The sequence below is a fragment of the Cebidichthys violaceus genome, unplaced genomic scaffold, assembly GCF_023349555.1.
Source record: "Cebidichthys violaceus isolate CVI_PGR_0920_01 unplaced genomic scaffold, fCebVio1.0.p SCAF_6, whole genome shotgun sequence".
Taxonomy (NCBI): Eukaryota; Metazoa; Chordata; class Actinopteri; order Perciformes; family Stichaeidae; genus Cebidichthys; species Cebidichthys violaceus.
The window spans coordinates 5,158,266-5,170,868 of NW_027176816.1; the positions used below are offsets into that span (position 1 = coordinate 5,158,266).

At 44.2% G+C, this 12,603-nt stretch overlaps 1 protein-coding gene across 3 annotated transcripts in view; it reads left to right on the forward strand.

Annotated features, from left to right (window-relative positions):
• The window catches only part of LOC137889792 (neuron navigator 1-like), an 80,281-nt gene that overhangs the window by 14,217 nt on the left and 53,461 nt on the right, over nt 1-12,603 (forward strand). For 2 of the 3 annotated variants that reach the window (XM_068733833.1, XM_068733834.1), the window contains one exon: nt 2,547-3,371. In XM_068733833.1, the coding sequence (XP_068589934.1) occupies nt 2,547-3,371 (825 nt within the window). Of the gene's footprint in view, nt 1-2,013; nt 2,293-2,546; nt 3,372-12,603 lie in introns of those variants that run through there. The other variant, XM_068733835.1, reaches the window with a different exon arrangement.

The window sequence follows — 12,603 nt, forward strand, 5'->3', positions numbered from 1 at the left end:
TGCCTTGTACGCGGCCACTCTCTTTGACTCACCTTAATCCCTCATCAGGGAGGTATAAGAACTGACGTACAGCACCTATTAGCCTTAAGTTATATCCCTTACCCCCCTACTGGCCTGCTACCAGACCCCAGAGCCCCCATAACTGTCACCACACAGCCCTGGCCTTGGTGTGGCATAACCACCTCAACATTGGCCCTTTATTAACGCTAGCTGCTTCTAATGAATGGCTTTAGCTTTTACACAATAAAACAGCCAATGTATGTCTGTGTTTTGTCTGCTACTGAGCTCCTGTATTACACACACTCATTCAAGGCCAGATGGATGGACGGATGTCATTTTTGGGCTCAATAGGCGCCAGTTTAGTTACTGTTGGAAAATGAGCTGTTTTTAAAGTACCTATCTAATATTGAGTGTGGAATGTGAGCAAACAGGGCGCTGCTTGTTTTTCGCTCTGGTTAAGTGTCAACCAATTTATGCAAATGTAACAGAAAATGGGCTTAAACCCAACAGCCTGCTTGTTTGAATACTACTTCTACTTACAGTTGGAGACCTGATAACATCACAGCCGCAGGCATTGCTGCTTGCATACAAGAGAAATGCATTATAATACACCCAGAGCACAAACACTCCACCAACTACAAGACCTGTATGCAGACAGGATGCATTAATAAACAATTTTTTTGGTACTGTTTTTATTGATTGTTAATGACTAATGATTGGCTTGAAGTTCATTTTATGCACTGTCATCATGGTTACCTGTAATGGAAATAAAATTAGAAATGACGCCATCATACCATTTCTCTGTCTCTGGTAATGCCCCTCTCTTATCGGATATCCACCCAACTCTTGAATGAGGAATTACAGGAATAGATTCTCTATGTACTTGGAGCAAAGAATCAGAGATGATGACCGAGTAAAAGAAGGGAATGATGAAGAGGATGAAGAAGGAGTTACTCCCGTGTCCTGTGTTGATTGAGATGGGATATCCAGAGCGATGAGATGACGTAGTTGACCGAGCCAGAGCTGAGTCTCTGGATGGGAGCTTCGGCTTCTCCGAGCCTGTCTCATCAATGTGACACACTCGTAGAGACAGACCCACGCACACACACACACATTCATACACATGCAGGGGAGGATAGACAAAAATATAGAGACACCGATACTCATTTGCACACCCCACATGTGTACATGGTGCTTTTTACCACTGAGATATCGTGATGGTTGTCCTGGGATGTATGATATTGTTATCAATATGTATCCCGCAAAACATAATGGCCAGGGCATATTAACTGGAAGGGGGGATGGGTGACATACTGTAGGTCTGGAGGAAGCAAGGAAAGGAAGGGAGGAAATGAGAAAAGAGCAATGGAGATGAGTGAAGAGGTAATATGATGCAGGTAGGGAGGGGGTGTGATGCTCATTTGAGGTCTGTTGGCTACTAATTGAAGGATAATAAGTGACTGACCTATCTGGTTGTGTATTAGGGACTGGTAAATGTGTGTTCTGTTCATCTCTTCTAAGCTGAAGCCACGGTTGTTTTCCAGATAATTGGAATCAGCTTAATCATGGGCGGGCCTCTCGTGATTGTGGCACATAAGAAAATCTGAATATGAATGGATGAATAGAGCAGCTAATGTGATTATGAATGATTGGACAGGCATGTGTGTGTGCTGGGGGTCTTTTTTTTCTGGCTACGATATGTGGTATCGTTTGAGTCACACACAGCTGGGCTCAATATACAGTAAATATTTCTTTTTTTGGTTATCTTTTTTCTTCTTTTGTTTTCCTTTCTTACTTCCTAATTTTCTTCCTTCTATTATTTCTTTCTTCCTTTCTTGCTTCACTAGTGTTCAGTATAACACTGCATCTGTGATGCGTGTTAGCGAGAGAGACAGAGAAAGAGAAAGAGGATTGGTGGATGAATCAGCCAGTGGGTGGAGAGAGAGCGAGAGACAACAAGAGAGGAAGGATAGAGGAGTAAGAAAGAGTGGAGGGAGGGTGAATGAGCCAGCGGGGGTAGAGTGAGCAAACCAGCGAGTGAGGGAGGAGAGAAAGAGGAGGGGGATGTTGCCGCTGCTGCTGCGACTGTTTCTCCTGTCAGTCGGCTGCTGCTTGCCTGGCAAGCAGGAGGGAATACAGAGCTAGAGAGGAGCAGAGAGGGACACAGAAGAGGCTGGTCGGGGCTGTGTTTTGTTCTAGTTGCGCTATTGTAGCACAGGGTGCCGCAGACACGCTGTGGGGAAGTGGATTTTGGCACTGGACGCAGAACTGCAGATCCATGGATTACCAGCAGTGAGTAAGCTTGACTGCTACTGCCACTCTAATAACCCTCTCGTCATTTTCAACAGAGGGGTTACCCTCACAGTCTCACACAGCGGGGAGTCTGGACCCTCTGAAGACAGAGAGGCAGGGAGGGAAGGCAAACCAGATAGTCTGAGCATTTTCACACCTTTTTTTCCCTCTGCTTTTCTCCCTCCATTTCTTTCAGTCTTGCCTGTGTGTATATCAAGAGTGTGTCACTGATGCTGTTGCTTGGCTCTCTGCAGGAGGGATGCTGGAGGCTAATGTGGCTAACATTAGCATGACGGCCAAGCCCAGTGAGCTGGACGTGAGGTCTGCTGCTGTCTCTTGCCAGCAAACTTCAGCCCAGGCCATGGCCTCTAGGAAGCCCCAGGCCAAGCCTTCCGCTCTTCCCCCGGGACATTCACGTCCCTCTGGGTCAGAGCTCAAGGTCTACCGGCCCTCCTCTGGATCTATCCCTATCCCAGTTCCCAATCCGTCCAGGCTCCGCAAGCAGCGGTCACTTAACAACTTGTGTGTGCTCACGGATGCTGAGAAGAAGCTGCACCTGTACCAATCTCCCCGCTGGAATGATGATGCGAGCCGGCCTGGCACAGACACCAACAAGCCGGGCCAGATTAAGACAGTTCAGGCTGGGGGTGGCAAACCACCACTTTCTCGGACGCTTTCAAAATCAGAACAGTCTCTTTTCCAGGGTAAGCCCAAACCTTTTTGCTCCCCATCGGTTACTTCTTACGGGAACAAGCCGAGTCGAATCCCTGCCCCTGGTAAACCACGGGGACCCTATGCTGAAGTCAAGCCCATTAGCAAGGCCTCTGAAGCAGGCCAGAATGCAGACATAGACCCTGCAGAACACCCAACTAAGGCCAACTCCAATGGAGCTGGGAACACTGGGACTAATGGCAAGAAACTAGGGGAGAGAGAGAGATGTGCAGCTCTGTCAACAGAGGAGAAGAAAGACAGGAAGGGGATAGAGGGAGAAGAGGATAAGAGCTTTCTGAAGGTGGACCCAGAGTTAGTGGTGACGGTTCTGGGAGACCTGGAGCAGCTGCTCTTTAGCCAGATGCTTGGTGAGTCTGCTGTTTTATCCCTATTTTGCATGAAAACATACAGGTTCAAGCATGACACCAATTAGGACAGGATACGATTATGTCAACATGTTAACAACAGTTACTTATTGATTCAGTAGGTATATGATAGGTAAACATCAACTCTCCTCTCCTCTCCTCTCCTCTCCTTTCCTCTCTACACCCAAACCGTTCCCTCAGTTCTGGCTGTAGCTCCAGCATCAACAGTGAATTTTAAATGAGTCCAGTCTATTGCAGCAGAGCATAATGTCACTGTGTTTTTGTCAAGTGCTTTTCACTACACAATGGTGAGAGCCCTCGCTCTGTAGGTGTTGAAAATCCCTATGTTTTCACCACTGTGGCAGTCATTTGCTTTGTTTGTATGTGTAAAATTGGTTTATGTTGTGGTTGCGCGGATGCATATTAGCTCCGTGTGCTCGCATGAAGCAGCTGAAGTAAGCAGTTCCAGAGGGCTGACATTGTTTTCTTGTTGATTCATTAGGTAACACTGGAATGATTTGTCCTAGTCCCATCTGACCCACTGCCACAGTGAGCTAGATATATATTAACCTCTCAAATGCCTCCCTTCTCCCTCTCTCATTATATCTCTATCTCACAGGTTTCATGTCTCTAACTATACCACCCGGTTGGCAGGGGAACCTATTTTTTTTAAAATTGAAAGCAGTCTACGTGTGCATGCATCTATTTGTGGGGTAGCAAAGAGTCTAAACTGCATGTTTCATGTCGATGCCGCAGCCACAGCATCTCCTGGCTCACGCCGAAATCAGCCATTCGTTAATAAAGGCCGTGTGAGTGGAACTAGTGGGGTGTGTGTCTTCACTCGGTAAATAAAACGGCTGCATATTGAGTCAGGCTCTGGTCACAGTGGGCCACATATTTAGCCTTGCACCACTCCCTCACCCCCCTCACCCCCCTCCCTCCCACCTTCCCTCCAGTTCCATTGATCTCCGGGCCACTGACAGATGGTCACTATCCACCCCCCCCTCACCCCACACACACACACACACACACACACACACACACCCACACACCCACCTCTTCCTCTTGTTACCGGGGGCAACGTGTGGAAGCAGGGAGGGGGTGGTGGCATGGGCAGGTAGTTAGCGTGCTATCATTCACATAAACTCACACACATGTACACATGACGACACACTGTCACACACTGGGGGGTGACTGTACCAGGACACATCCAAAGTTTTAGCTATTGGGGGTGTACTGCAAGAATGATGACCAAGTTTGTGACCTACCATCTATTATTCATTCACACACACACGCACACACACACACTGTGTTTTTCTCTTTTTCTATCTATTGCTCATTCTCTCTCCATCTCTCCCCCTTGTCAGGATAACATCAGAGAGTGAGGGAGATATGGAGAGCGGGTCGTTATATCTGTCTGGATGAGAGGAGATAATTTTCCGACCATCATCAAACCTCTCTCTCTCTGTCTTCCTCCTCTCTCCTCATTTCCTCCCTCTCTCTCTCTTCACCAGCTCGCCTCCTGCTTCACAGCCCCAAATCACAGCTTGTATGACCTTGCCCCCGCAGCCCTCTGTGTGTATGTGCGTGTGTGTTTCTGTACTGTACATGCTGTGTGTGTGTGTGTGTGTGTGTGTGTGTGTGTGTGTGTGTATCTGTGTCTGTGACCTTTTTCCAATCCTTGTGGTAATGTCGCTGGCCACACCTATGCCAGGCAACCAGGTATGAGGAGGGAGACAAGGGTGGAAAAAGAGGAAAAAAATTAGATTCATGGGAGAAAAGTGAAAAGGGACGACTTCCTTCACAGAGAGAGATAAATGAGGGGGAGACGGAGAATAATAAGAGAAAGAGACAGACACTGGAGTCAAATAATGCTTATAGCCGATGATGATCTAAATTTCTACATGGCATCCCAAGTGACTGAGTGTTGCTTTGGGCCTTTACAGCCGACCACAACCTGCCGGAGTTTTTTCATCAAAACCACATTTTGTGTGTATATAGTCATGGGAGTACGCACATACATGTTTGTGTGTCTGTGTGAGTGTGTGTGTGTGTGTGTGTGTGTCAGGAGGAGGTTAATTGTAACTTGCCCTGTAGCTTGCGGCTGTGGGCTCATCTTTTCTAGTATCTGCTTCTCCATTTCCGATGGGACGCTCTGCTAATTGGTTTCTGCTCTGTGTGCTCTGTCATAGGAAGATAGATTATAGATGTTCAATGGATCATTCCCAGTGAGCCCCTCCTCCCCTTCCTATATACATTCCCACCTTCTTCCCATCTGCTTCCTACATGCAGGAAAGTGACGTGTCATTGTATCGTATTATATCACGAAAGCTTGACCTTAACTCGGTCATAACGCGGTGTTATGGAAGCTTCATGTCAGCTGTTAGCGACAGGGAGTAAAATATGGGCCTCTTGTGTCTTGAACATGTTATGTTGTGTGACAGCTACCAGCATGCACTCTGATACTGTCCTTTTGATATTAGCCTCCAGTCGTAGGCAAAGATAATGGAGAATGCCACTGAGGTCTAATCATTGGGATGTATAACCGAAGACCATCAGCTATGTACTTAAGGGATAACCGACCTCCCACACACACACACACACACACACACACACACACACACACACACACACACACACACACACACACAAAATGGAGAAAAGAATAGACTCCAGGATATTTCAAGGTTAGGCCTATATGTTTATCTTGCAGGGTGATTTAGGATTAGTTTCAGTATAATCTGTTTTTCTTTAATCGGACATATATGTTTTACCACTGAGAGATGAAGAGCTTTTCATTGATTGGATTTAGAGAATTACTTGACTTGTGTGTCCACAGACAGCAGCTCTGGACTTGCAGAGATAATTCTCCCAAATGCCGCATGTTTTATAAGATATCTTGTTAACGGTGTTAGCATTGACATTGGACATAGATGCAGGGGATGATGAACTCTGCCAATAAAACGCACCGACCTGAATGACACCCTGTAAAGCTATTGCCAGGGCAATCTAAAACACTGAGCCTCAGATGTGTGCCACTAATGACACCTCCCAGTCCCATCAGCACCCATAAAGAAGTGTATGCAAGAGGGTAAGCTCCCTAAAGCAGTGGCCTTTCCCAGCATGGGGTGGGCTCGGTTTAGAGAGGTGCTGTCTAAAGACACCAACAAGCCTCTGGATTAGGCCTTGCAAAAAGATAATGAGAAGATTCAGCCTCCATTCCACTAATCACACATCATCTATCACCCTGGAAAAGGCCAGCTATCAAGGCTAAAATGAATTACAGATTAAAGGAAAGGACATCTGCTTGGATGGAGATTTAGGTATTAGGGGGAAATTTTCCTTTATCAAGGATCAGATAGAGAAAATAGATTTAGGTTAGAAGATTGGAGATGCTGTGTAGTTTTGGTGTTTGCTGAGCCGATCGTAGGAATTGGGGGTCTGTGTTACTTACAGGCTCAGCAGAGGAGAAGTGAATGACGCTCAGTGACACATGAATGCTCATAGAAGAAGCCTTGACTACCAACCTGCTTGTTTTCTTAAAGTGACGTTGTATCGTTTGTGTGGTTGATGGCTACTCGTGGGAGACGATGCATCCTAGTCAGCTGTCTGCGGAACAATAAACCCCACAGAGAAATCGACAAAGCCCAAAAAAGAAAACACACACCGAGGCGAACACAGGCGCGCGCACACACACACACACACACACACACACACACACACACACACACACACACACACACACACACACACACACAATCCTGTTCAAGAGAACTTAACAGCGCTGCAGGAAATAACAAAGCCGCTGCAGCTTTAAATGTCCAAAGCTCACACACACACAAATTCAATGTGTGCCACATTCAGTCACTGATATCCTCTCCTGTCTACTCCCCTGTATTCATCTTTTTGGCAGTGACAGGGTATTTTTCATTCTTAGTTCCTCAGTCCCTCCACTGTGATCGCAGTGCTGCTGAGTCTCTAATGTGATGCGGGTGCGGCCCGAGCGGCTGGTTCCACCCCGGGCTTCGCTGACTGAGGGATTCAGGGCAGTCGTCCTCTCTTCGAGGAGGTGGTGACAAGCCAAATTAATGCAACTGCCAAGGAAAGTGAGGAATAAAGCATCCTTTCGATTTTTTTCTTCCTCTCTCTTCCTCTTCCTCTCTTTCAACTCTGATGTGAGTTGACGGGTAGCAGTGTTCTGTCACCAGTCAGACAGCAGAGAGGATATTTCTGGTACTAGTGTTTCAGTGAGGAAGGGATTTTGTCACCAGGAGTAGAAAAGGAACAGTTGCACATGGTTGCATGTATGATGTTGCATTTTCTCCATTTGTGTGTGTGTGTGTGTGTGTGTGTGTGTGTGTGTGTGTGTGTGTGTGTTTACAATGCATTGTGGTCAGTCTCTAAGGACTTAATGTAGGAGCCATTGCATTAGTGCTGTCTGCTTCCTGACATCCTCTTCCTAAATCATATTAGTACACTCTGTTTTTGTCTCATCAGCTCTTACATAACACACATGCAGATACTAACATGCTGCTTATCACTAAAACAAAACAAGCATATATATATATATATATATATATATATATATATATATATAAAAATGTGTGGATAATATTTCCAGGCAATAACAGAAGCCTGGTATATTATGCACAGTTTACTCATAAAACAAAATGTAAATGTGTGTGTGTATGTGTGTGTATGTGTATGAATATGAGTAAGTACAACTTTATTTATAAAGCACCTTTTTTAACACAGGATACAACTGTTTTTTTTACAGTAATGTCAGGACAGAAAACACAAATTCCAAGTGCAAAGCACATACAAGACAAAACAACAATCAAAAAAAACTTCAAACACAACACACTTTGGAACACAAAAAAACATCTCTTCATTTGCTAAACTATAAGTATACTTGGACCATCACATATTTTATGGATACATATGTATGTCTGTATATATATATATATAATTTGTCGTGCAATTATAAGTCATTAACTTACATAAAAATGTGATTTTGCTCACAGATCTCCAAAACTACAAGTTGTCGGCCTTGAATTGGAAGCTGAATTTTGCACCATCTGTGCACAATATAGCTGCAATGCTGCAGCTACAAAATTGAGTTGGAGGTCATCTGTAAACAAATGCAGTAGCATACACATAACAGCCATTTGAGGCCAAAATGCAGACATACAGTTTGAGTGGAGATTTTGCCATACCATGCATACCGAGTCAGATGACCTTTCAATATCTCTGGTTTTATTGGACCACCTTTGCTTCATGACAATATGAAAATATTAGATGTATAAGATTGTTCTATCAAAGTGATGAAGTACCTTGAAATCAGGTATTTGATTTTTTTCCTTATTTTCTGACATTTTAAACCAAAGACTAATTGATTAACCGACAAAAATACATGATTTTGTAAAATATAAGTGGAGTTACTTGCTTACTTGCTGTCATCAGTTCTACCGTCTTACCCATCACCTTATTAACAGTGCAGGCACTGCACACAGAGTGCAGACTATCTGTCTGACATGTGAGAGCAGAGCTGCAGCTGGGTTTAAGCACATCGTAAAATACAGTTTCACAGGAAACAACCCTCTTGAACAAAAATACACCCCAAACATTGCCACACATTATGGTCTGCCTTGGCTCGTTGCCGCTTTGTAGTCAGTGTGTGTCTGTGTGTCGGTATGAGTGTGTGTGCAGCACAGTCTGTATTTAGAGTTTTCAGGCATACACAGGAAGCAAAAGAGATACTGCTGAAAGCTCCAGATATTTAACTTTCATGATGCATCTCAAACACACAACACATGCACATCCATCGTGTGTTTTTTTCCTCCAGGTGATTTATTTATTTTTGACAGCCACATCTGCATACCACATGTGTTTATGTGTGCTATGTGAGTTTTAGATCGTGCCTCTCTTTATCTTTTTACTCTAAAGTTTAATCTTCTGCAGTGCAGCTCGTCACAAAGGAAAACACCTAATCAGCCAGGCTAGAGGTGATATGTCCTTTTGGTGTTAACATGGTGAGGTCTCGACCTTCTTTTCTGAGGAAGTAAACTTCTCTCAAGTCACTCAAAGCCTCCTCATTTCCCCTCTAAGCGCATAGCACTCTGCCTTCTAAGCAGATAGGGCTGTGGTTAAAAAGATATGGAGAGTGTGTTTACGTGTGTTTATGTATGGGTCAGTGTTCAGAGCCAGGTTTTGGCGGTGTGGAGATCCGGGCTGAGAGGAAAAGAGAGAGAAGATTGCTGCACAGAGGATTCTAGATCTATCAGTAATACTTTCATCTGTCTATTCACATGTCTGTGTCTTTAAGGCAGTCAATGTGTTGCTCATCCTCTCTGTGTCTGTAAAGGAATCTACTCCATGAGGGTTTCCAAATTTAAATGGATTTTAACACGGTCAGCTGCCCCAAACCATTGCGGACTATCTTCCAATTTCTTCTCTTTCTCACACTTGTGCATTGACAAGCTAATCTTGTGTTCAATCTTTGCACTCAAACCAACAACTGTTCAGATTTAGTGTACACAGATGCAGTATTGTGCTCCGATATGCTCATTAGCCATTCATGCCGCATATCAGATATGATCTTCAAGGGTCTAATATCCTGTTGCGACATCCCGGCAAAGCGGATGAACTTTAGTGCACGTGTGTTTGTGTGTGCAAGTGCGTGGATGCACATTTGGGTGCATTGCCGTGTTTGTCCGCCTTGTCCAGATGTGCAGGAATGGCTGTATGTTGTAATGCTTCCTGTTTTGCTCACTGTCTTAGGTCAGCAGATGGCTGTGATGCTGCTCTGAGTGGAGACAGAGGACAGAAAGAAAGAATACAGGGAATGCTATACTAATGGTCATGTCAAACAAAATACAAAATAATGAACCATTTTAGTAGCTTAGCAGGTTCATATTCACATTGTGACAGGTGTATATCTGGGTTGTCACATGCGCTACCTTTGTTTCACCTTTCCATATTTTGCAAACCATGCCCAAAAGAAATATTATCAAAAAGAGCAATATGTAAAAACTTGAACAATAACAAAAACCACAAACGTTTTACCTGCATCCTGTTTGTGTGATTCTTGTATGTCACTTGTCAGGAATGCTGTAAAAACACTTCGGAAACCTATTACTACTTTAAAGACTTGCGCACATCGCTGAACGTGCAGACCTTTGGTGATGCGGTATAGCAGCGAGGCTCAATCACACACATCTATCACGTGATAAGGGCACTGTGGCCCGAGGAGTGTTAGGGTGACACTAACATATGTGCACACACGTGGACGGGACAGGGACAAATGAACTCTGGAGGGAAGGAAGGAAAGAATAGAATCAGGAGCCATTACTCAAACCTATATTCATAGATATTTTGCAAAACTGCACCTCTCGCTGGTAAAAGCACACACTCATGTGCGCGCAGACGCATGAACACGCACAGAAACACTCTGTCAAAGAAGGATGCCTTGTGGCTGCACAAACACATAATGGCAGACCAGTCCTGCAAGGACAGAGCCTATAGTGTGTCTTTGGGGAGGTTTTTGTTCTCTTTCTAACAGAGAGGAGAGTCAAGTGACCCAAGAGAGGAAACCATTTACTTATTTTATTTTATTTACTCTGTCTGCTAGCCAAGTAACCATCAGGCATCCCCATCATGAAACATACTTTTTCAACTTCCTCTACTTTTAAGGGATGAGACTTCCATTTCTATTTTTCATATTATCAGGTATTCGCCATGTAGCCAGTGCCTGATATAGTTTATTTCTCTGTGCCACAGATGTCCATTATTGTCCAAAGACTATTAAAAACACATAGATGACTCACACTGTTGCACTGGATGACATGTTCCTTCATTATTGATGAACGCTTGCACTATATTATTTCTTTTTCATACACTGTCCTTCTGCTAAAGATACTCACTCCTGCACTGAATTTGTATTAATCTTCAGCTTCAAATAGTCCACAACAAACCCATTTAATCCTGTCGAAGTCTTTTTTGCAAAAACTACAGTGCCCACATATTTTAGGAGATTATTTTGCTTTAGAAAAAAGAAGATATTTTGATGCATTTTTAAAGAGTCACATCTTCATCATAAACAAGAGAGCCTGACATGCAGGAAGTGGGAAAGTGTTGAGAGCCAGAATACTGCATTGGTAGTTGAAAACCATTTTGTCCTTTACACCTTTAACTGTATATTTCTTTTGCTTCTTTTCGGTCTTTCTTTCTTTTTTTTGTCTGAGAGCAGACTTTCATTAGGATGCAGATGCAGTACATGCATGCAATTACAACAACACTCTCACTCAAACCTGCTGACTCTCATTTTAAGAGTCTGAGTGGGCCATTATGACAGGCTCCTCAGCTAGTTTTATAGCCTTTTCAGAGTTGGAGTGTGTGTTCACAAGTGTATCAAGATGAGAAGGTGTAGCACCCCGGTCCCAGCACCTATGTGGACATGCACACGCACACACACACACACACACACACACACACACACACACACACACACACACACACACACATACACATACACATACACATACACTCACACTCACACTCAGTTTAAAACAGATCAGTGTAATTCATCTACACCCCTGGGGAGCTGACAGGGATATTTGCATCCCTAATTCCCCCCCACCCCCACCACCGCACCTCTTCCCCCCCTGCATGCCAGCTGGGACCACCAGGGCCAGGGCAGAGGCAGGGCAGGAAGTCTTTTACAGACACGCACACACATCCACACAGGCACATGCATAATCATGCAGACCGTATCTAATCAATTTGACGCCGATGTTAAACAAAGCTCGCGTTTAGGGTAATTAAAATCGGCCAATTAAAGCCTGCATGTGTGTGCGTGTGGCTGAATGTGTCAGACTTTTGTCTGTGTTTGCATGTTTAAGGGGTTCTTTGTTCCCATTAAACCTTTGTTTGAACAAATAACACAAATGTAACATTTTAAAGCTGATATGTGACTCTTTATATCTTTAATTTCCATACTGTGCTCGACTGCCTTTTAATGTGAGCAGCGCCAGCAGAACAAAGTAGTTCTATTTTTTGCATATATATTTTGTAAAGCAGCATTTGCACTGTGTGTGAATGTGTGTGTGTGTCTAGTGTATGTGAGTGTGAGTGTGAGCAGCAGAAGGTTGGATCACAATAGCTTCATCATCTCTCCACTGAGCTGCCTGTCCCCAGGGATGCCTAATCAATTGTCTATGTGGCCATTCTCTTGAGG